Here is a 25185-nt window from a genome sequence, read left to right on the forward strand (position 1 = left end):
AGGCCACAACCAACACCTCCAATCACTTTTCAAAGGAACAACTCAGTCACAGCTCGCAGACTTTTCTGGGTCAACATGTGATCGGAGGGCAACTGTCTGGATCCCCCTGGACGAGCTCAAGCTCCCAACACAAAGAAGTTCACATCACACATTCATTCTGTCATAGCAAATTCTGTGAGCATTTAAAAACAGGCACCTGCAACTTCCCTGGTGGTTCATCAGCTAAGACTCCACACTCCCAATGCAGGGGCCCCGGGTTCCATCCCTAGACCGGGAACTAGATCCCACATGCTGCAACTAAGAACTCACACACCACAACTGAAAGATCCTGTAGGCTATGATGAAGATTGATGATCTTTGTGCTGCAACTAAGAGCCAGCACAGCCAAATAAATAAAGATATTAAAAATAAATAAAAAATAAAAACAGCACCTATCCAGAATTCACAAAGAACTCTTACATCTCAACAACAAAAATAAAATGGGCAAAGGACGTGAATAGATATATCTTCAAAGAAGATATGCAAATGATCAACAAGCACATGAAAAGACGCTTTGCATCATTAGTCACCAGGGAAATGCAAATCAAAACCACGATGACATGCCACACGACACACACAAGGATGAAGGTAATTCTAGAAGTTATTAATAGGGAATTCCCTGGTCCAGTGGTTCAGAGGACACCACTCCAGGGGACATGGGTTAGATCCCTGGTCAGGGAACTAATCAAAGTTATTAAATAAAAACAGGAAATAAGGGTTGGGGAGGATGTAGATAAATTAGAACCCTCAAACACTGCTGGTAGGAATGTAAAATGGTTCAGCCATTGTGGAGAACACTTTGGTGGTGTCTCAAAAAGTTAACGGAGAAGGCAATGGCAATCCACTCCAGTCCTCTTGGCCTGGAAAATCTCATGGATGGTGGAGCCTGGTAGGCTGCAGTCCATGGGGTCTCGAAGAGTCGGACACAACTGAGCGACTTCACTTTCACTTTTCACTTTCGTGCACTGGAGAAGGAAATGGCAACCCACTCCAGTGTTCTCACCTGGAGAATCCCAGGGATGGGGGAGCCTGGTGGGCTGCCGTCTATGGGGTCACACAGAGTCGGACACGACTGAAGCAACTTAGCAGCAGCAGCAGCAAAAAGTTAAATATAGAACACCGTGACCCAGCAACTCCACTCCCAGGTATAAACCTAAATAAACTGAACACTGGTTTTCAAACAAGTACCTGTACACGTGTTCACAGCAATGCTATATCAGAGCAGCAGGTGATTCTCAGCAGCCAGCTTGATTCAGAAATAGCCCAAATGTCCTCCAACAGACGAAAGGAGACAAACTGTGGTACAGCCACAATTACTCAGCCATGTATGTATGTGTTCTCACTCGTATCCAACTCTTTGTGACCCCCTGGACTACAGCCCACCAGGCTCCTCTCCACGGGATTTCCCAGGCAAGAACACTAGAGTGGGGAGCCATTTCCTCCTTCAGGGAAACTTTCTGACCCAGGGATCGAACACACATCTCCTACATTGGCAGGCAGATTCTTTACCACTGAGCCATCAGGGAAACCCATTCAGCCATGAAAGGAATGAACTTTTGATACAGAACAATGTGGGTGAACTCAGTTATACAGCCAGACACGGAAGGTCACATGGAGAACAGCTGCTTAATGGATATGGGTCAATGTCTTGGGACTAGATGCAGATGCTCGCTGCCCAATACTGTGAATACCATTGACTTGCTCACATAAAAATGGTTAATTTTATGTTATGAGAATTTCACCTCAATTACAAAAAAAAAAAAGGTGTGTACGGGTGGGTGAGCTGACACACAGGCTGTACCACCAGGCTTGACAGACAACAGCTGCCCCTCCAGAATCAATTTGGCTCATCCTTCCAGGCACCCGCTCAACAAATATTTTCAGGTACAAGTGTTCTCACTCTGCCAGAGGCTGGCAGACACACTGAACAGCACTGGCAGGGCCCCGCCCCAGAGAACTGGCCTTCCAGGGGGCAGAGTCAGGCACTGGGCAAGCAGGCCTGTGTTCATTCCGGGGCTGGGGAGCAGGAGAGCGAGCACGCCAGGAGAAAAACCAAGGTCAGACCTGAAGATCAGAGAGACCCCTGGACTCTCCCACATCACAAGAGTGCAACCCTGGGCAGGCTCACCATTCGAGCCTTCCACCTCCCCATCTATGAGATGGGACCATGGGGCCGACCCTCTATGGGACTATGTGAGGCTTGGAGGAGCTGTCAGGGAAAATGCCTAACACAGCCACTGGCCTATCAGCATCCATACTTTTCCCCAAAGTGCAAAATTAGCTGAGGTGCAGCAACATTATAAGTAACAGTGCTCAACATTTATAACATCTCCGTAAGTGCAGAAGAACCATATAACAAAGGTCAACACCCGTCTGCTATTTAAAAAAAAAAAAAATTCAACAAACTAGAAATAGAAGACATAAATGAAAAGCCCATAGTAAACATCATACTCAACAGCAAAAGACTGAAAACGTTCCTGATCTTAGAGGATGCCTTAAAGAAAGGCATGCCCACTTTCACCACTTTTATACAACACCTAAGAAGTCATAGCCAGAGCATCAGGCAAGAAAAAGAAAGAAAGGAAGGGAGGAAGGAAAACAGAAAGAGAAAGGAGGGAGCGGAGGGAGGAGGAAAGAAGGAAGAAAAATTGGAAACAAAGAAGTAAAACTATCTCTGATCACAGATGATATAATATTATATGCAAAATTCCTAGATTACACACACACAAAAAAACTGTTAGAACCAATGAACAAATCAGCAAAGTTATAAGATACAAAATCAACACACAAGAAATCAGCCACAGTTCTATACGCTAACAATGAACAATGTGAAAAAGAAATTAAGAAAATAATTCCACTTAAAATAACATCAAAAAGAATAAAATACTTAGGGATTAACCAAGGAAGATTTGTACAATGAAAACTAAAACATTGCTGAAAGAAATTAAAGACAAATGCAAAGATATCCCATGATCACGAATTTAGAAAAATTCACATTGTTAAAATGTCAATACTGCTTAAAGTGATCACGGGATTCGATGCAATCCCTAACAAAATCCCACAACTTTTTTTTTTTTTTGCAGAAGTAGAAAACTCTACCCCCCAAATCACATGAAATCTCAAGGGACTTCAGTGAGTCAAAACAATCTTGAAAAATATTGGGAAAACTTACACTTACTGATTTCAAAACTTACTACAGAATGGAGAACCCAGAAATAAGCCCACACATTTATGGTAAATAAATCTACCACAAAGGAGGCAAGAATATACAATGGAGAGAAGTCAGTCTCTTCAATGAAGTGATGCTGGGAAAACTGGACAGCTACATGTCAGAGAATGAAATTAGAACATTCTCTAACACCACATACAAAAATAAACTCAAAATGGATTAAAGACCTAAATGTAAGACCATAAACCATAAAACTCCCAGAGGAAAACATCATAGGCAGAATACTCTTTGACATAAATTGCAGCAATATTTTTTTTTATTTGACTCCTAAAACAAAGAAAATACAAGCAAAAACAAACAAATGGAACCTAATTAAACTTAAAAGCTTTGCACAGCAACGGAAACCATCAGCAAAATGGAGAGACAACTACTAATGAGAAAACATCTCTGAACGATACAACTGAGGAGTTAGTGTCCAAACATAAACGGCTCACACGACTCACCGTCAGAAAAACAGATAACTCAATCACAAAACATTCAGAAGACCCGAACAGACATGTTTCCAAAGGGGACCTGCAGATAGCCAACAGGCACAAGAAAAGATGCTCAGCAACATTAATCATTAGAGAAATGCAAATTAAACCACAATGAGGGACTTCCCTGGTGGTTAAGTGGTTAAGATTCCACCTTCCAATGCAGGGGACACAGGTTCCATCTCTGGCTGGGAAACTAAGATCCCACAAGCTGTGGAGCACCTAAGCTCACATGCCACAACTAGAAAAACCCTCATACTGCAACCAGAGAAGCCCGCGTACCAAAACTAGAGAAAGCCTGCATGCCGCAACAAAGACCCAGCCCAGCCAAAAAAAAAAAACACAGCCCTGCAATGAGATAGCACCTCACACCTGTCAGAATGGATATCAACAAAAAGAACACAAATAATGAAAGTTGGTGACCATGTGGATAAAAGGGATCCTTTGTACACTGTTGGCGGGACTGTAAATTCGTACTGAAAACAGTATGGAGGTTTCTCAAAAAACTAAAAACAGAACTACTACATGACCCAGCAATTCCACTCCTGGATATATATTAAAACAAAACAAAACAAAAAAAATCTAATTAAAAAAGATACATGTACCCCAATGTTCATAGCAGCACTATTTTCAATTGCCAAGATATGGAAGCAACCATCAACAAATGGATGGATAAAGAAGATGTGGCATATACAGATACATACTCAGATATACACACTTACATACACATACAAACATACATATACCATGGACTACTACTCAACCATAAAAATGAACAAAACTCTGCCATTTGCAACAATATAGATGGACTTGGGGGACATTATGCTAAGTGAAATAAGTCAGACAGAGAAAAGACAAACACAGTATGTTATCACTCATATGTGGAATCTGAAAAATAAACCAGTGAATACAACAAAAAGGAAACAGACTCAGAGATACAGAGAACAAACTAGTGGTTACCAGTGAGGAGAGTAAGGAGAGGAGGGGCAAGAGAGGGACTGGAGTTAAAGAGGTACACACTATGCCATGAAGAGAGAGAGAACAAAACGGGGAATACAGTCAACATTTTATAACAGTCGCAAATGCAGTGCAACCTTTAAAAACTGTGAGTCATTATGCTGTACACTTGTAACTTATATAATATTGTCCTTCAGCTACACTTCAATTAAAAATTTTTTAGAAAAATATTACAAAGCTATGGTAATTGAAACAGTGTGGTGCTGGGCATAAAGACAGATATACAGACCAATGGAATAGACCAGAAAGCCCAGAAATAAACTCTCATATATGTGGTCAAATGATTTCAACAAGGGCATCAAGACCATTCAACAAAAAAAGGACAAGTCTTCAACAAATGGTGCTGGGGAAACTGGATATCCACATTGAAAAGAATGAAGTTCAATGGGGCGGGATGGAGGCTCAAGAGGGAGAGGGTGTGGGTACCTTTATGGCTGATTCCTGCTGGTGTACAGCAGACACCAACACAACACTGTAAAGTAATTATCCTCCCATTAAAAATAAAAATTAAAAAAAAAATGAGGTTCAACCTTTACCTAATACCATATCCAAAATTAACTCAAAATGGACCAAATATCTAAATGTAACAGCCAAAGCTATAAAATTCTTAGAAGAAAACACAGGGCAAAAGTTTCACAATATTGGATTTGATAATGCTTTCTTTCCATGTGGTTAGAAAGAAATCACTATGGTTTTTCCAGTAGTTACATATGGATGTGAAAGTTGGACCATAAAGAAGGCTGAGCACTAAATAATTGATGCTTTTGAACTGTGGTGTTGGAGAAGACTCTTGAGAGTGCCTTGGACTGTAAGGAGATCAAACCAGTCCATCCTAAAGGAAATCAGTCCTAGGTGTTCATTGGAAGGACTGATGCTGAAGCCGAAGCTCCAATACTTTGGCCACCTGATGCGAAGAACTGGCTCATTAGAAAAGACCCTGATGCTGGGAAAGACTGAAGGCAGGAGGAAAAGGGGAGGACAGAGGATGAGATGGTTGTATGGCACCATTGACTCAATGGACATGAGTTTGAGCAAGGTCCGAGAGATGGTGAAGGACAGGGAAGCCTGGCGCACTGCAGTCCATGAGGTCACAAAGGGTAGGACACAACTGAGCGACTGAACAACAACAAATGATATCTTGGATATGACACCAAAGGTACAGGCAAGAAAAGGAAAAATAGACAAATTGGACTTCATGAAAATTAAAACCGTTTATGCAAAGTACATGACCAACAGAGTGAAAAGGTAATCCACAGAATGGAAGAAAATACTTACAAATCATATATACAATAATGGATTACTACCCAAGACATACGGAGAACACCTAAAACTCAACAACAACAACAACCAGACAAACAAGGATTTCCCTCAAGGTCCAGTGTTAACACCTCACACTCCCAAGGCAGGAGGCACAGGTTCAATCCCTAGTCAGGGAACTAAGATCCCCCATGCCATGGGGGACAACCAGGAAAAAAAACTCCAATTCAAAAACTGGCAAACAGCTCAAACAGATATTTTTCCAAAGAAGATATACAAATGCCCAGAAAGCAGATGAAAAGACACTCAACATCACTAATCATCAGAGAAAGCAAGTCAGAACCACAATGAGGGAAGCCCCTGGCAGTCCAGTGGTTAGGACTCAGTGCTTTCACTGCAGAGGGTCCAGGTTTGATCCCTGGTCAGGCAATTATGATCCTACAAGCTGCATGGCAAGGTCAACAACAAAAACCCACAATGAGATAGCACCTCACACTCATTACTATGGATACTATCAGAAAAAGAGAGAAAGCAACAAGTGTTGACAAGGATGTGGAGAAACTGGAACCCTTGTGTACTGTTGGTGATATGTAAAATTGAGCAGCTGCTATGGAAAACAGCATGGTGGTTCCTCAAAAAATTAAAATAGATGTACTACATAATCCAGCAATTCTACTTCTGGGTGTGTACCCAAAAGAACCAAAAGCCCACAACACGGTAAATCAACTTATACTTCAATTAAAAAGTTAAATTAAAACTTTAAAAAAGAATTGAAAGCAGGGTATCAAAAATATATTTGTATACTTGTGCTTACAACAGCATTATTCTCAGTAGCTAAAACATGGAAGCAACCTAAATGTCCAAGATAGATGAGAGGATACTTAAAATGTGCTCCATCCACACAATGGAATATTGCTCAGCATTAACAAAGAATGAAACACTGACACACACCACAGTATGGATGAGCCATGAAGTAAGCCAAATACACATATTGTTACAATTCCGCTTACATGAGGTACCTATGATAGGCACATTCATAGTGATAGAAAGTAGAATACAGGTAACCAGGGACTGGGGGTAGGAGAAGTTATTATTTAATTGGCAGTTTTATTTGGGATTATCAGAAAGTTCTGGAAACAGAAATAGTGGCTGCAAACCATTGTACATATTTTTTTGGATGAATTTTTTATTGTGATAAAATATACATAAAACTTAACATTTTAAACATTTTCAGGTGTACAATTTGGTGGCATGTAGTATATTCACGATGTCGTGCATCATGTCCATCATCACTATCCATTCCCAGAGAGTTCTCATCATCTGAAACAAAAACTGTGTACCCATTAAAAAATAATTCCCTAGATAAAGAAAATGTGGTGCCTATCTACAATGGAGTATTACTCAGCCATAAAAATGAATGAAATAATGCCATACGCAGCAACATGAATGGACCTAGAGAGTGGCATGCTAAATGAAGAGAGTCAGATAGAGAAAGAAATATCATATGACATCTCTTACATGTGGAATCTAAAAAGAGACAATAAAAATGAACTCACAAAACAGAGACTCACAGACTTAGAGAATGAACTTATGGTTGTTGGAGGGGAAGGGATAGTTAGGGAGTTTGGAATGGACATGTACACACTGCTATATTTAAAATGGATAATCAACAAGGATCTCCTGTATAGCACATGGAACTCTGCTCAATGTTATATGGCAGCCTGGATGGGAAGGGGGTTCGGGGGAGAATGGATACATGTATATGTATGCCTGAGTCACTTTGCTATTCACCTGAAACTATTATAACAAATGTTAATCGGCTATTCTCCAATACAAAATTTAAAAATAATAATAATTCCCCAAGTCCCTAGTAACCACTATTCTGCTTTCCATCTCTGTGAATTCGCCTATTCTAGAAACTTTACACAAGTGGAATAACATAGTATTTGTCCTTTTGTGTCTGGCTTACTTCACATCATGCGCATTCTTAATGACACTGAATTACACTTTAAAATGGCTTCAATGATAAATATTAGGTTACAGATGGACTTCCCTGGTAGCTCAGCTTGGTAAAGAATCCGCCTGCAATGTGGGAGACACGGGTTCGATTCCTGGGTCGGAAAGATCTCCTGGAGAAGGGATAGGCTACCCACTCCAGTATTCATGGGCTTCTCTGGTGGCTCAGAGGGTAAAGAATCCACCTGCAGTGCAGGAGACCTGGGTTCAATCCCTGGGTTGGGAAGATCCCCTGGAGGAGGGCAAGGCAACCCACTCCAGTATTCTTCCCTGGAGAATCTCCACAGACAGAGGAGCCTGGCGGGCTACAGTCCATGGGGTTGCAAAGAGTCAGACACTACTGAGCGACTAAGCAGCAGCAGCATGTTACAGATAAACATTATGTTACAAATACAAATGACAAAATCAGACCAAACTACATCCAAGTCAAGAACTTCTGCTCTTTGCAGGACACTAAGAGATTAAGTGATTGAGAAGACATGCCACAGACCAAGAAAATATCTGCAAAATCAAAGTTTGACAAAGGAGTGATATCCAGAAACATAGAGAACTCTTACAAACTCAATAAGGAAGGAGACATCCCAGATTTTACAAAATGGTCAGACACTTTGAACAGACACCTCCTCAAAGAAGTTAAAGGCAAATAAGCATATGAAAATATGCTCAATGCCATAAGTCATAAGGGAAAAGTCCAGAACCAGATGGTTTCACTGTTAAACATTACCAAACAATCAAAGAATTAAGACCAATCCTACTCAAACTCTTCCAAAAACAGAAGAGGAAGGAACACTTCCTAACACATTCTGTGAAGCCAGTACTACCCTCACACCAAAGCCAGACAAAAAATACCATAAGAAAACTACAGAGCAATACTCTTTGTGAATATAAAATTGTCAAAATAGCACACCAAATCCAACAGCACATTAAAAAAATTATACATATAATTAAGTGGAAATTTATCCCAGGAATGATAGTCAATGTAATACACCACAGTACTAAAATAAAGGGGGAAAATTCACATGATTATCTCAACAGAGGTAGGAAAAAGTGCTTGAAAAAAACATTACGCCCTTTCATGAAAACACTCAGTAAACTGGGAATAAAAAGGGACTTTCTTAATCTGATAAAGGGCATTTAAGAAAAATCCACTGCTAACATTATACTTGATTTAAAAAAAAAAAAAAAAAAGACTGAACATTTTCCCTCTAAGTCAGGAACAAAATAAGAAAGACCATGTTTGACATTACTATTCAACACTGTACTGAACTCCTAGCCAGAGCAATGAGGCAAGAAAAAGAAAAAAGGTGTCCAAATACCAAAAGGTATTCTGTAACGGCAGAAAGCAAAGATGAACCAAGGAACCTCCTGATGAGGGTGAAAGAGGAGAATGAAAAAGTTGGCTTAAAACTCAACATTCAAAAAACTAAAATCCTGGCATCCAGTCCCATCACTTCATGGCAAATAAAAGGGGAAAGACTGAAAACAGTGACAGATTTTCTTTCCTTGGACTCCAAAATCACTGCAGACAGTGACTGTAACCATGAAATTAAAAGACGCTTTCTCCTTGGAAGGAAAGCTATGACAAACCTACACAGCACATTAAAAAGCAGAGACATCACTTTGCTGACAAAAGTTCCCATAGTCAAAGCTATGGGTTTTCCAGTAGTCATGTATGGATGTGAAAGCTGGACCATAAAGAAGGCTGAGTGCCAAAGAACTGATGTTTTCTAATGGTGGTGCTGAAGAAGACTCCTGAGAGTCCCTTGGAAAGCAAGGAGATCAAACCAGTCAATCCTAAAAGAAATCTACCCTGAATATTAATTGGAAGGACTGACACTAAAGCTAAAGCTCCAATACTTTGGCCACCTGAAGGGAAGAGAGACACACTGGAAAAGACCCTGATGCTGGGAAAGACTGAAGGCAAAAGAGGGTAGCAGAAGATGAGATGGTTAGACAGTATCACCGACTCAATGACATGAATCTGAGCAAACTCAGAGATAGTGAAGGACAGGGAAGCCTGCCATGCTGCAGTCCATGGGGTCACAAAGAGTTGGGCACGACTTAGTGTCTGAACAGATCCAAACTGACAGGAAAAAAATGAAACTACCTCCATTTGCACATGATATCCTTTATGCAGAATATCCCAAAGAAGCCACAAAAAATTGCTAAAGATAATAAACAGATTCAGTGAAGTTACAGAGGACAAGATCAACATACACACAAATCAGCTATGTTTCTATAAACCAGCAATGAACATTCCAGAAGGAAATTAAGGGAACAATTCCATTTTACAATAGCATACAACAGACTAAAATATCTAGGAAAAAATGTAACTGAGAAAGTAAAATACTTGTACATGAAAACTACAAAACATTTCAGAAAAGAAATTAAAGAAGACCTATAAATGAAAGACATCCCCTATCCATGGTCTGGAAGACTTTAATATTGTTAAGATGGCAATGTCTCCAAAATGTTTACAGATTCAATGCAATCCCTGTCAAAAGTTCAGTGGTCTCTTCTGCAAAAATGGAAAAGTCCAATGTCAGATCCATACATAATGCCAAGAGGCCCACATCAACCAAAACCATATTAAAAAACAAAAACCCCAACAAAGTTGGAAAACCCACATATTCTGATTTCAAAACTTCTTACAAAACTACAGTAATCAGAATGGTACTAGTATAAAAGTGAAAGTGAAAGTTACTCAGTCATGTCCGACTCTTTGAGGCCCCATGGACTACACAGTCCAAGGAATTCTCCAGGCCAGAATACTGGAGTGGGCAGCCTTTCCCTTCTCCAGGGGCTCTCCCCAACCCAGGGATCAGACCCAGGTCTCCTGCACTGCAGGTGGACTCTTTACCAGCTGAGCCACCAGGGAAGCCCTAGTCTAAGGACAAATGTAAAGACCAATGGAGCAGAACTGAGTCCAGAGAGAAAGCGAACCATATACAACCAACTGATTTTCGACGATGATGCTACAGTTACTTCACGGTGGGGGAAGAACAGTCTCTTCAACAAATGGTGCTCAGACAACTGAAAGATCATATGGAAAAGAATGAAGTTAGACCCTAACTCATCCCACACACAAAAATTAACTCAAAATGTGTCGTCCCCAGCCACCATTGAACAAGCCGCACTTCGCCTTCCTATGCACTTCTCACGCCAAATGAGTGTCCTTCTCTTGGTGAACTAGTGCCCTCTTTCCCTCATTTCTGTACCCCTGCTGTCTGAAACGGCCCCAGGCACAGTGCCAAAGTACTGTCCAGGGGTCCCAATCCCAGGAGAGCTGTGAGGTGCCTTCCAGAGAAAATATGTCCACCAGACAAGCTTAGTGCCAGCGTGAATGACGGTGCTGTGAGTCCACTGTTAACAGTCAACAATGAAACAGTGAATAAGGAGCCATCAAACAGAAGTGCCCAGAAAACAAGGCTATGTGTCCCTCTGCTGACAAAACCGTGACCAGAGGCTCACAGGAACTTAACCTCTAGGCCCCTTGCAGCAAAGGTTCAGTTTTCACTAACTCAGTGTTCCTGGTAACTTTACGTAACTATTTTGAGGAAGGAGAATCGACTGTATATATGTGTGGAGGTGTGGGGGGGTGTGTTGAAACAATGGAATATTCTTCAGCCATAAAAAGCAATGAAGCACTGACACACAGCACAACTTGGTGAACCCTGAGAACATGAAGCTCAGGGAAAGAAGCCACACACAAAAGGCTGCGTGTTGTGTCATTCCTTCTGCATGAAATGTCCACAACAGGCAAATCCAGAGACACAAAGCAGGTCAGAGGCTGCCAGAAGATGACAGTGGGGATGGGGAGACAAAACATTTGACATTAGAGAGGCTGCGTAACATCACGAATGCACTAAATTCTGCTGAATTATACACTTTAAAATGCTTAACTGCACAGGACGTGAATTTCACCTCAGTAAAAATTTTATTTTACAACTGTCATATCATAGGAAAACATTTGGCCATTGACCCCAGTTCCTGATCTTGGAAATCGCTCAGCTGTGTCCAATTCTTTGCGACCCCATGGACTATACAGCCCATGGAATTCTCTAGGCCAGAATACTGGAGTGGGTAGCCTTTCCCTTCTCCAGGGGATCTTCCCAACCCAGGGATCAAACCCAGGTCTCCCAAATTTCAGGCAGATTCTGTGCCTGATCTTGGGATCTCCTGAGTGAAGGGGTGACAGGAGCGTTCTGTGCTCTAATGAGGTAGCTCCAGGTGGGCCCCTAGGTGGCTTAGGATGGGGCTGGTCCCCAGAAAGACCAAGTCTTGATGAGAAGCTCATCCCCTGTCCTGACCTCCAAGCTCCAGGGCAGGGGAGGGTGGAGACTGAGTTAGTTAGCAATGGTCAGTGACTGACTCATGCCTTCTTAACAAAGCTTCCATAAAACCCCTAAACATGGGGTTTGGAGCCCTCAGGGAGAGCAGGCGAGCGTGCAGGTGCAGGTATGGTGGGGGGAAAGGACCTGGAAGTTCCACCCCAACCCACACCAGGCCCCGCCTCTCTCCCAGCTGGCTGCTTCTGACCTGCATCCCACATACTAAATCCAAAACAGGAAGTAAAATGTCGATCAGAGTTCTGTGAGCTGTTTCACCTCAGGCTCTCAGAGCCTGAGGGGGCTGTGGGAAACCCTGATTTACAGCTGGTCCATCAGAAGCACAGGAGGCGCCGGTCACAGGGTACACCGTGGGGCTGAGCCCTGACCTGAGGGTCTGTGCTAATTTGATGGCTACTGGCAGAGACAGCTAAGCTCCTGGACACCTGGACAGGGTCTGGAGAACCAGAGCCAGAGGAGAGGTGCTGGGAAGGATGCTGCATTTGGCACTAAAAGCAAGTGAATAGAAACAGCTCAGCGATGCCCAGAAGAACTTTTAAGTCAGAAGAACCCAACCCCACCCCTCTTTTTCCCACCCAGGCTTTGGGGAAAGGAGTGGTTTATCTGTATAAGAACATCCTGCCAACACGTCAAACAGAATGTGGCCTCAGATAAGTGCTAGTGCCAAACACCACGGAACCCAGAATTCCACTGTTCCCCAGCAGGTGCCATGGCCAGGGGCAGATGCAGCCAGAATGCCTCAGGCACACACAAGAAAACGTCCTGCGTCTGAGAGAGAGCCCTCCTGTCACCTTCCTTTATCTCTGGGGCCTCGACTCCTGGGGCCTAAGGCCGTAGGGACTGCCTGCTCCGTTCACCCTGTGTGCCCAGGCTGACCCTGCAGTGACACCAGCGATGAAGCACTCACTCCGTGCTGGGACCAGACCACGTGCCCGCCCTTCCATCTCTCCTAATCTTCCCAACAGCCTGAGAAGCAGACACGACTGAAATCTATCTCATAGACAGAGAGACGGGTCCAGAGAAGTGGCTTGTCCACAGCTGCTCCTCATTGCTTAGCACAGCAATGATCAGCTCACCTAACTGATGACTGAACGGTGAGGAGGGCTAAACTCCGATGGCGGCTCTTGTCTACGTGGGTGGGGTGGGGGTGGGAGAAGCCACTAGCAGGTCCTCCCCAGATGGCCCTACACCATGCACATCCCACATCTGCAGCAGCTGCGTCTGCCATAAACCCGCCCTTGCTTTTCCACACTTGTCTGGGCTCTACTAACCTCCAAAGGGACCCACATTTAGACAACACTTGTAGAAGCAAGCAAACAGCAGAATTCACGAATGGCCGTCATCCTGGGTCACATCCGTTTTGCGTACGTGTATGTGAACACAAGCTCTGCCGGTCCAAGTGAGCCCCCCACGATCAAGGTGCAGCCCAGCCCATGTGACTGGGCGTCTAGGCGCTCCTGCATGCAGGCTGGGGATGTGACCGCCCTCTGGGGCCTGGCCAAGTACTCAGTAATAAGCAGCACCCAGCAGAACACGAGGTGCACCCAATGGGACCTGTGACCCGCACCCCAGTCCCTCCCCAGGTGGTCTCACAGTGCAGGGCTGCCCACTACAGCCCTAAGGGCAAAGCCACCACCGGGAGCAGAGGATTCTAGTCATGGGACACAGGGCACAGGAGCGCACCCAGCACCCATCTCGAGAACGGGCTCACAGCTCCACGCCGGCCCCAGTGCCTAGCGCTGCAGATACGGAGGTATCCATGCACATCGCTTTCTCCAGGTGCACTTGCTCTATCTCCCCAGCCACCCAGAGGGGCTCTGATCAGCATTTCATTTGCACAGCCTCCCCGTGGGGCAGGAGGGCTGGACACACACGTGCCAGGGACTCACCCCAGCCCTGTGCCTCCACACTCCCCAAGCAGCAGGAGGCCTCCCGGGGTCTGGCTTCCTAAGCCACAGGGCGCCAACGCCCCTGGGGGCACAGTGCCCCTCCTGTGCCTGTGCAGACAGGTTGGACTCTCCTCTCATCAGCGGCCAGTCACCTTGACGCCCAGAAAAGCAGGGTGACCTGCAGTCCCACCATCAAATCCCATACCCACTGAAATGTTCCTCAGTGCACCCGAGCTCTGCCCCCGACACCAGGGATTCTCAGAAGAAGCGGCTTGTCAAGTGAGCGGTGGCACCTATGGGCCCCCCAGGATGTCATCCCCCCTGAGAGGTGGCAGAGCTGCCCACAGCCAGTCCAGCTGTACTGTATGCATGGAGAAGCATCCAGCCAGCAGGCATTCAGAGTCAGGTAAAGTCACCACTGCCGGCTGGACATACCTGCGAGAAGCAACAGAGGCTCACTGCCAGGCAGACAGTGGTTAAATGCTGGGTACTGGGCTTCAGAAAAAAAGTTCTGGTCTGAACTATGTCCCCAGTTTCTACACTGACTCCCACGCCCCTCGTGATGGTGCTGGGTCACAAGGATGGAGCCCTCGGAACGGGATTAGTGCTTCCACAGACTGCTCGCGCTTCCCCACGGGAGGGCACAGCAAGAGGAGCATGTGACCTGAAGCACGGCCCTTCCCTGACCGTGCTGGCGCCTAGTCCCGGCCCTCCAGCCGCTGGAACGCTAAGCAAACAACTTCTGGTGTTTCTGAGCCGCCCTGTCTGTGATATTGTGTTATCACAGCCTGAACACTGAGATGATTTCTATTTTTTTCCACTTTAAGCACATAGAGAATACTACAGAGAGAACACCCTCCTGTGATCCTACCACCCGGATTACCTTTACCATCTTTCGTACATATGATCCCTTTTTTCTATAAATACCATACACACAACTTGCTTTTCTCATTCAACAACACTTAAAGCTCTCTCCCCCAAGGCCGTCAACAGTTCCAGTTCAGAAGATGCACAAGCGCCTCCAACCAAAAGCCTACATTGAATGTCCAGGTACCTTCCGGATCTTCCCCTCTCCTCCCACAGTGACTGTCCAAGGACTCTGGCCCCACCCCAGCATGTGACGGCTGAGCCAGGGACCCTGCCACTTCTAGCATGACTGACGGGGCCATGGCTTGCTGCTCCCCAACTTGCCAGCTCCCCAGTCGACTGCCATGGAGAGACGGTTGTGACTCCACCCGCGGGCGCCTGACATGGAGTCTCCATTACATGTGTCACCATCCACCCTGCGGCGCAAGGTCCCCTCACCTCATGTGAGTTGTGCATCCTCCTCACCACTCCCCAGGACCCTACCTTGTTCTTGAAGTACACCTCGATGGGCATGATGAAGCCAGCATACCCCGACTCCTCCACCTTGTAGGGGGGCTCCTTGCACACTGAAAAGAAACAGATGACGTGCCATCAGCTCCTGGCAGGAGGAAGCACATGCATTCTGCCTCCTCTCTGGGCCCAGTGGGCTCTGCAGGAGGCTGGCTCCCCAGGAGCGGAGATCCCAGGCCTGGGCCACATCAGAGGGGTCACAGGGGAGAGAAGAAGCAGAGCAGGAGAAAGGGGGCCCCCGCCACCCTGGAGTGGGAGAGTGTGCGGGAAGGGGCCGGAGACCAGCTAAGGCAGAGTAGCTGGCACTGGCCACGGGGTGCATGGGTTCAAGACTGAGAGCAGCAAGTGAGGCTTGGGTGAGATGCCAGGCCTGGGGAGCCCTGGTCTCCCTGCGGGGCAGGCTCTCTGCTGTGCCCACCTCCTGCCATCACCCATGTGAGCATGTGACTCGGGGCCCTGCTTGGGGCCAGGGACACGGACACTAGCAGATGGAGGTGACCCGGTCTAAGACGGGGCTTGCTGCCTGGGTTCCACTGCAGCACCTAACCACAGCATCCCTAGGGACCGCAGCAACCCCAGGGAGGGAGGGGGAGAGAACCCAAGAAGAACAGCAGAACAGAGGTAAGACAATCTCCCAGTCTCAGTCTCCAGGACGCACTGTCAGTGTTCTGACAAATATGCTGTCACTCTGCGAGTAACAGGAAAACACTGCTCTCCTGCTTTTAGGAAAAACAGAAGAGTACAGATCCACCCCTCATGTCCTCCACCCCACCTTCTCCCGTGGCGACCAAGAGGTAGGAAAACCCTGCCACCTGTTAACACCTTACACACGTGTGTCTGGACTGTAATTCTTAAATGAGTCACAGATGGCTGGAACATAATGACAGGCCAGCACCTTGCACGTGGCTGGCACATGGGGTATGAGACTTGCTCGGCTGGCCTGACTTCCCACCAGGGGCGAGGGGGCAGTCATGACCCGGCCATAGGACCCACCGCAGCAGAGCCTCCTGGGGGCGCCAGTGGCCAACTCCTCAGCTGAGCACCAGGAGTGCTGTCACCTGACCTCGGGGCATGAATGTGAGTCATTACTGCCACCAAATGCTGCATTCATTCATTATCCACGTCTGCGGTGTCGGGTGTCCAGATGGTGACAAAAGCCAAGGTCCCCAGGAGGGAGCAAGTCACCTTCAGTGGGACAGTCAGCCCACCCGGAAGTGACAGAGTCAGGGACAGTCAGCCCACCCGGAAGTCAGGAGTTGCCCTGCCCAGGGGACAATAAGCAGGGGACTCTGTGGGGGTGACCTCAGCCCCAATCCCTATTCCAACAGGTCTCCTGCTCTTTGGTCATCCTCCATGGGAGCTGGCTGGGCACGTCACATGCAGCCCACCCCACACCACTTTCTCATTCCCTCTGAAACCTGCACCGCCTGGCATCTCACAGCTCAGGATCCAGGCTGTCCCGGGCTCCCGCAAGGCCACCTTAGCTTCTCCCAGAGAACTTGGGAAAAGGAAAGAAAAAACCGAAGTCAATGAGTCAATGCAGCTCAACAAATGAAAACAAGATACTTTCAAAAATGAAAATTAGAGAGTAAGAAAGGGCTCTTAGACATTACAAATACAGTATTTACAATGGTTTAATTCAACAGAAAGACCAGAAAATAAAGTCAAAGGAATTTCCCAGAATGTAGGGATAAAAAAAAATTTTTTTAAGAAAGGTGAGAGGTGCAAAAACAACGCTGTGGATTAAACACATGTCAACAGCAGCTAATATTCATAAAGCACCTATTGTGTGCCAGGCAGTATTCCCAGAATCTTATACCATCAACTCTCAACAACACTGTGAGCCAAATGCACTTGTTCCCATTTTACAGATGAGAAAACTTAAACATAGAGAATTTACATAACAAGCATTTTAGAAAGAGAAAACAGAAATTAAACAGATGGAAAGAAATTGTCAGAGAAATAGAAGAGAACCTTCCAGAGCTAAAATGAAGGGCACCAAATATCCAACATGATGAACAAATGAACCAAAAAACATTCAATATGATAAACAAACAAACCAAAAAAGTCCCCAGAAAGGTCATAAAAACCATCTTAAGTCCTTCTAGAGAGAAAACAAAAACACTAAAAAACACATCACCTGCAACAGAACGAGAAACCAATAGCATCAGATTCCTCAGAAGATGACAAAGCAACATGTTCAAAGCTCTGAGTGATAGTCATTCTCCAACCGGAACATTATACCCAGCTCAACTACCACTCAAGCATGGGGCCAGAACAGGGCACTCTAGATACACTAAGACTTTATTCCCTACACCCCTTTCTTCAGAAATTGCTTCAGTGATTAGTCTCTTGGGAAACTTCTTGACAAATTACTCCAGTAAAACAGGAAAATGAACCAAAACATAGGTGTTAGGTGAATCCCTGAGGAGAACAGTAAAGTAAGTCCCAGTGTGATGGCTAATGAGGTGGTCTGGAGAGGAGCCAGTTCTAATTAAAAGAGGAAGAGGCTGGAATGAAATATCCAGAGGAAGCGGGGAGTCTCCACTGAATAAATGAAATGATGGGGGTATGGAGGAAAAGGCAAAGCACCTCTGATAAAAAAGACAAATGCAGGGATGGGGAGGAAGAAGCAAAAGGTATTCACAAAGTCACAGGCCAAATATGAAGCCGAGTAAATGGGGCCAAATTTCTTTTTTCTTTTTTTGGCTGAGCTGAATCTTTACTGCAGCATGAGGGCTTTTCTCCAGTTGTGCACTCAGGGGCCTCTCCAGTTGTGGCACATGGCCTCTCTAGTTACTGCATGCATGCTTAATTGCCCCATGGCATGTGGGATCTTAAGCGTCCCTGGTGGTTCAGCAGTAAAGAATCTGCCTGCAATGCAGGAGATGTGAGAGACATGGGTTCGATCCCTGGGTTGGGAGGATCCCTGAGAGAAGGAACTGGCATCCCACTCCAGTATTCTTTCTTGCCTGCAAAATCCCATGGACAGAGGAGCCTGGCAGGCTACAGTCTATCGGGTTGCAAAGAGTCAGATAGGACTTAGTGAATAATTAACAACAATGTGAGATCTTAGTTCCCAAATCAAGGATCAAACCCACGTCCCCTGTACTGGCAGGTGAATTCTTAACCCCTGGACCAGCAGGGAAGTCCCAAAACAGGGCCAAGTTTTAAGCAAGGATGACAAAAAAGATCCTATCTGACCTTGGCATGACCTTGAGCATTCTCCTTGGAGCAAGTGACCCAGAGTTCAGAGAGAACCAGCCGGACGGTGGAGAGCATCAATACAGTCAGTGACCCTCACAGTTACCGACTTCTAGACTCACTCTCTAACCTGGAGTGGAACAACCTTAACCAAGTTGAGTGTAGCTCCCAGAAGGGGCATAAGGGTCAAGGAAGACAGGCTGCTCCTGCCCTTCTCTTCCTAAGTGGAAAGTCAGGAGACCCTGGCCAAAGCCGACAGCTTTGGAGAACCCATCCTTTCTCTTGGCAAACGTTTAGAAAGCACCTACTGTATCCTTTCAGCCCCAGGGATACAGCAGCAAACTGTGGCCAAATGCAAACCCCTCGCTTGGCGGGGATGTGAGAGGGCAAAGCTAAGGAAATAGTCTGAGCTTTCATGTTAGAAAGTTAAACAAATTTTTAAAGTGAAAAATCTAGAAATAAGAAGTAAATTCACTTCTACCACTTTAAAGTGGTAAGGAAGGGACACAACCCAGAAAGGACTAGAAGGCTGCCCCTGGGGTGGGACCACCACTGATGAGTTGGGAGGTGGAGATGCCCACCAGGTACATCCCGGCTGGGTCTCTGTGGGGTGTATACTCTGATTTAAAAGATACTTTTTAAGCACATAAAGTATAACTTCAGAGGCTGGAGTCCTGTAAGGAATTCACTAGCTGCTTCACCTTATGTTTTTCCCTGATCACTAAACAAATGGCAAACAGGCATCTACCATCTAATTCACGTGATGCAGGGTGGCTCAGTGGTAAAGAATCCACCTGCCAATGCAGAAGACATGGGTTCGATTCCTGGGTCGGGAAGATCCCCTGGAGAAGGAAATGGCAACCCACTCCAGTCACCTTGCCTGGGAAACCCCATGGACAGAGGAGCCTGGGGGGCTACAGTCCATGGGGCTGCAGAGTGTCGGTCACCACTTAAGTGACACAACCACCACTACCACATGCTGCAGCTGCCCTCTACACAGAGGCTGCACCAACAGGCTTTGCAAACAAGGACGGTTCAGCTACTCAACTCTGACTGCAAACTGCCTCTGCAAAACAGTATGCTTCACCCAAAACCCATTTTTCAGACACTGGGAGCTTGGAGAATGTGACCCTTCCAAACAGGTGACTAGGCCTCTTGGGACCTCAGTTTCCACACTGAGACATGGAAGGGGATGCTGGGCACCACCACCCCTGCCAACGTCACAGAGTCTCTGCGAGTGGATGGGAATCACCACTGGGAGAGAAGGGGACTGGACGGGAGAGGGAAAGCAGGCACCCGGCCAGAAGGAGACAGCCCGGCTTCTGCTGTTTCATGGCACAGTCAGTGACCATGGAATGAACGGGAGTGACCAAGCGCCAATCGAAACAGGCAGACCCTGCCCACGGTGCACAGACCCCTGCTTTAAAGCTCAGGCAGCTTATCAAGACCCCTGAGCCTGCTTCCCCTTCTGTAAAAGAGGGTCGTGGGGCAAACAAAAAGAGCTTATGAGCACAACACATCTGATAAGTGGCATGTAGTAGTATTATTGTTACCAGGTGCTTTACATCATTATTATTACTACTACTACCACCAGGTGCTTCCCAGGTATCTGCTGTTATCAGGACTCCAATCTGCTCTCTCCAAGAGGCTGAGAGAGGGAAGAAGGAAGAAAAGTGAAAAGTCAGGAAGGAGAAATTAAGGAAAGGAAGAGCTGAAAGCTGATGGAAGAATCCAGAAGGGAGAACAATGGCCACTAACTATGCCACTAGGAATCTGGAGCTGCTGTCCCCCTGGAACCAGGAGTTTCTACTTCTGTGACACACGTCCCCTCCTGGCTGGACAGTCAGACACTTGCCGGCACTGGCCCAGGCCCCAGCGGGTCCCAGGACAGGCTCCATACTCTCACCCCGTGAAGCCTCACCCCGAACCCCCTGCCCCCCTTGCAGCCCGGCAGCAGCTCTCCCTGCCCCAAAGCCCTTCTGGAGCAGTCTTTTGTTTCTTTATCAACACATCCATCCGAGGCCTACTTATGGGACCCCTGTGACATGCTGGGCTTCACGCAGGGACCGAACGGTGACGCAGCAGACAGGCCCCGACCCCACAGAGCTCCCCAACTCCCCCTCAAAGTCTCCCGGAAGTGGCCTCTGACCTGGCGGCCTGGACAAGCTTCTGTGCCTGCAGGCACAGGACAGCCTGAGGGGGAAACGAGGAGGAGGCAAGGGCCATACGCCTGCCTTTTCTGGTCCGGCCCCACACGTCAGGGGCTCTGGAAAGGGCATCTCTCCTCTGCCGACATGGGCCCAGTGAGCAACTTCCTGCTTACTCACGGGGTGGTCGTACACCACCCTGCCCACCCTCCAACCCGGGCCACATACTCTGGTGCTCCTCAGAGCCGGAGCCTCAATAATAACACAAGACACCCGTCACCAGCTCTGCTGGGCTTTCCTGACAACCAAGTTCACAGCTGAGGGGAAGTGGGGGGGGGGGCGCGCCCCTGTGTGGGGGCAGAGCAGCGCTGGCCAAGGAGTTCAGGCCAGCTGCTCCCCGGGGAGGGGGGCACTCACCCCGCTTGGGCTTGGGGAAGCTGTCGTGCAGCCGGAAGACCACCTTCTCCACGAAGTGCTGGATCTCGCACTGCTCGGGGCCGCGGACGAACACCATCCAGTCATGCGTGAACCCCTCCGTGGTGGGCTTCTTGCGCAGCTGGGCGCGGTGTCCCAGCTCTAACTTGACCTGGACAGTGCACTGCGGGGAGAGAGGCAGGCGCAGGGTCAGCGCAGAGCCCAGGGCCCTGGGATGTGGGCCGCCCCCTCCATCCATCCCCCACCCTACCCCAGGTAGCATACAGAGCCCAAAAGTGAAGGGACTCCGGGAGGCTCCAATTACAGGGGGTGCGGAGCACGTGTTTGCTCTACATGCTTTCTCTCCCCAGCAAGCCCACCCGGGGCCCTGCATCTCCACCCCAGTCACCCCAGGACCCAGGCACTTGCAGTCTCCTCTCCCCCAGGCTCTGCACAGCTGGCTGGCTCCTCTCACTGAGGTCTCAGCTTGACAGCTGCTTCCTCAGGGAAGCCTTCCCTGACCACCCAGTCTGAAAGCACCCACTCCCACCCCCACAACTCTTCAGACCATGTGGTCCTCTCAGCACCCTCCACCATCAGAAACCACTTGCTAGTGACTTGCCTGGTCTGCTCTTAGGTTGGCAGCCTGTCTGGGGCAGTAACCCTCACCAAGATTTCCCGAAAAAAGAAGTGTGACCCATGAGGGAGGGGCTGGTGCCAGGACCAGAGGGTACCAAGATCCACTGATGCTCAAGCCCCTTGCATAAAAAGGCTTAGCACTTACAAGTGACCTACGGACATCCTCCTACAGACTTTACATCATCTCTGGGTTACTTATAATACCTCGTACAACTTAGATGCTATGCAAACAGTTGTAAATACAGGTAAGTGCTATGTCAACAGTGCCAGTGTCCAGCAAATTCAAGTTTTACTTTTTGGCACCTTCTGAAACTTTTTTCCCCAAATATTTTTGCTCCACAACTGTATGAATATACGGATGCAGAACACACCAATCTGAAGGGTGGGCTGTACCTCACTCTACAAGTGAGGCAACCAAGGCTCTGAGACTGAGCTGCTACGTGGCCATGAGAGATGGCTCTGCTGTATGGAGATTCAGGCCGGTGTGTGTGGGTCACCCGAGGGCCACTCTGCTATACTGACCAACCCACACCAGTCCTTGATTAAAGCCCTGTTGTCATCCATCATCCCACAGAGTGCCTCCGGAGAACAGAGACCCTGAGGGTCACCTGAGTCACCCACACCAACGACGGTTTGCAGTGAGAATGGCGGGGGGGGGGGGGGGGTGGGCACGGCAAGAACGAAGCCACCTGGGACAGGTGCAGGTGGACCATGGCCTCGGCAGCCAGACTCCCCTCATTGCACATGTGTTGGCCCCTCCCTCCTAAGCGAGCAGCCCCCACACTTCACAAATTCTGGAGCGCCCATGGGGACCCACTGCACACACCCCTCTGGCCTGGAAAACCCTCCCCAAACTTCCCTTCACACAGAGCCTGACACCTAGTATCAAAACGAAGAACATTACAAAGAAGGCGGAGGCCAAGTGGACACTTGCTTCTAAGTGCCAAGATAACCAAGGGCACGTGGGCCGCCAGATCCCACACATCCTGGAGACTCCCCTGCCGGGCTCGCCAGCCAGGACCTGGACCAGAAGCCTCTCTCTGCGTCCTCCGCCCTCTTTCCACTACCAGCCCCTGAGCATCCCCAGGGGCCACAGCCCCTCTGGTGCCTGCCTCTTTTACCCATTTAGACCCCGCCACCAGCATCCTCCTGCTCTTCCCCTCCTCCTCCGCCTGCTCGGTCCCTGCCTGGGACACAGGGCTCGCCCTTCGCAGTCTGAGTCCAGTCCTTAAGCCTCAGCATACCTCCTGCCTGCGTTTCCCCAAGTCTGGGATGCTCCTGACTCACCACGTTTTCATCTGACTCAGAGAGAGGATGCTGCAGAGCCGTGCACGTGCACATACCTGCCCTCACTCACAAGCAGCTGCTGCTAAGCTCTGGACACACCATAGGGGCTGTGAACCAAGGGTGCACGGGGAACACATACACCCTGCTTTCCCATTCTGTCAGGCACCAGCCATCCCCAAACACACCAGGCATGAGTGCTCCTTCCCGGCTGTGAGCCCACAACCGGGGAGCCCTCACTCACTTCTTTGCAGACTGAACTTACACTCATCCCTGAAGCCCTGGCTCAGGGCTGCTCTCTCCAGAGCCCTATCTGATCGGTCCCCACACTGGAAACCAAGCAGGCCCTGGTCTCCACAACCGTCCACAAACAGCCAGCTCCTTGGTGTGCTTCACCCCAACCCTACCCCTGAGCACCTTCAGCTGTCTCCAGTTACCCTCTATCCTGGAACCACACTGCTCGAGGTGTCAACCACACAGAATTAAACTAGAGAGGCTTCCTAAATCAGGGAGTTCTAAGCGGCACATTCTGGGGGGAAGGGCCAAGGTGACGGTTAAGTATAGGGTGGTCTCCACGTGCAGAATGGTGGGAGGCTGTGGGTGCTGAGTGAGCTATAAAAACAGCAGGAGCCCCTCCCCTGCTGGCAGGACCACAGTCCTGGGGCGCTGCTCGGAAACAGAGCAGAGAGACCCCCCCCCCCCCGCCCAGGGCCGGCCCACTGGTAGGAGGGGTGGGGATCCAGATGGAGTATTTCAATTTAACATAAGAGAACCAGCTACATGCAGGTGATGGAGTCAGGGAAACAGCACTGAGTGAGAAGTACCCTGGGCAACTGTGTATGGTCTGGGCTGAAGGCAGACTAGGACAGACATACCACAAGCCTGCTGGGAGGCAACTGGAAGGAGTGGCTAGAAGAGGAGCCTGAAACAAGGGAGCTGGGAGGACCTGCGGGCAGATGGAGGAAAGACAGGAGACCCTGTGCAGCTGGGAGGCTGTGATGCCCGTGGAGCCCGGCCCGGCAGAGCAGTGGCGGGGGAATGGGGACATTCGAAGGGAAATACCCCACCAAAAGCTGGAGGAAAGGACTGGACGTCTGGATAAACAAGTCATGCTCAAATCAGCCACGAGCTTCTATTCGCAGAGCACTGCTTATGGGCAACGTTCAAGATAAACAAATCCCGATGATGTTTACATGGTCCCAAATAGGCCATAATCACCCCCCACACCCTATACTGACTGTGTAACATACTCTGCTTCACACACCCTATACACAAGTGTGTAACACACTCCACGTTTCTCTCCAACCTGTTCTAACGCTGAGGAGTCAGGAGACAATCCCTGGACTGTGGGCAAGGTTCCAGGTGGGAAGCCAGATCATGATGACGAGACCCTGGGAACAGCTTCTGGTACTTTAGAATTAAATCCCAGGTCTGCTGTTCACTTGGCCGGAGATCCACAACCCTGCTCCCACCTCGGCCGCCCGCCTGGCATGTCTCATCACGTGGGGTTCCCACCCAGGGCACACCAGCAGGCAGCCAAGCCGTGATTGTGAAAGAAGGGAAGACCACAGTTCCATGCGAGGGGGAAGATGGGAGTGCCAGAAAGTCGCGCCACAGGCCAAAGTAAACAGGGAGGTTCTGAAGCGCAGTGGGTAATCTTTGCTGCCGACAGGCCATGCCCAAAGCCCCTGCCCAAAGCCCCGCCTGGGCCCAGGCAGCATCTCTGCCCTCGGGGGCTGGCGCCAGCTCAGCCTCAACAACCCCAGACCCCAGGGGCCGAGGACCATGCCATGCACCGCTGCACCCAGGAGAGGGGGTCTCCTTCAAGTGCTGGAATCTTCTGAGAAGTAA

General features: G+C 48.1%; 1 protein-coding gene across 3 annotated transcripts in view; it reads right to left on the reverse strand.

Annotated features, from left to right (window-relative positions):
* The window catches only part of MLLT1 (MLLT1 super elongation complex subunit), a 64511-nt gene that overhangs the window by 33197 nt on the left and 6129 nt on the right, over positions 1-25185 (reverse strand). For 2 of the 3 annotated variants that reach the window (XM_043466353.1, XM_043466352.1), the window contains exons 2-3: positions 21415-21595; positions 15620-15702 (exon numbers count right to left, since the gene is read on the reverse strand). In XM_043466353.1, the coding sequence (XP_043322288.1) occupies positions 15620-15702; positions 21415-21595 (264 nt within the window). The remainder of the gene's footprint in view (positions 1-15619; positions 15703-21414; positions 21596-25185) is intronic. The other variant, XM_043466354.1, reaches the window with a different exon arrangement.

This window comes from Cervus canadensis, chromosome 4 (genome assembly GCF_019320065.1).
Source record: "Cervus canadensis isolate Bull #8, Minnesota chromosome 4, ASM1932006v1, whole genome shotgun sequence".
NCBI lineage: Eukaryota > Metazoa > Chordata > Mammalia > Artiodactyla > Cervidae > Cervus > Cervus canadensis.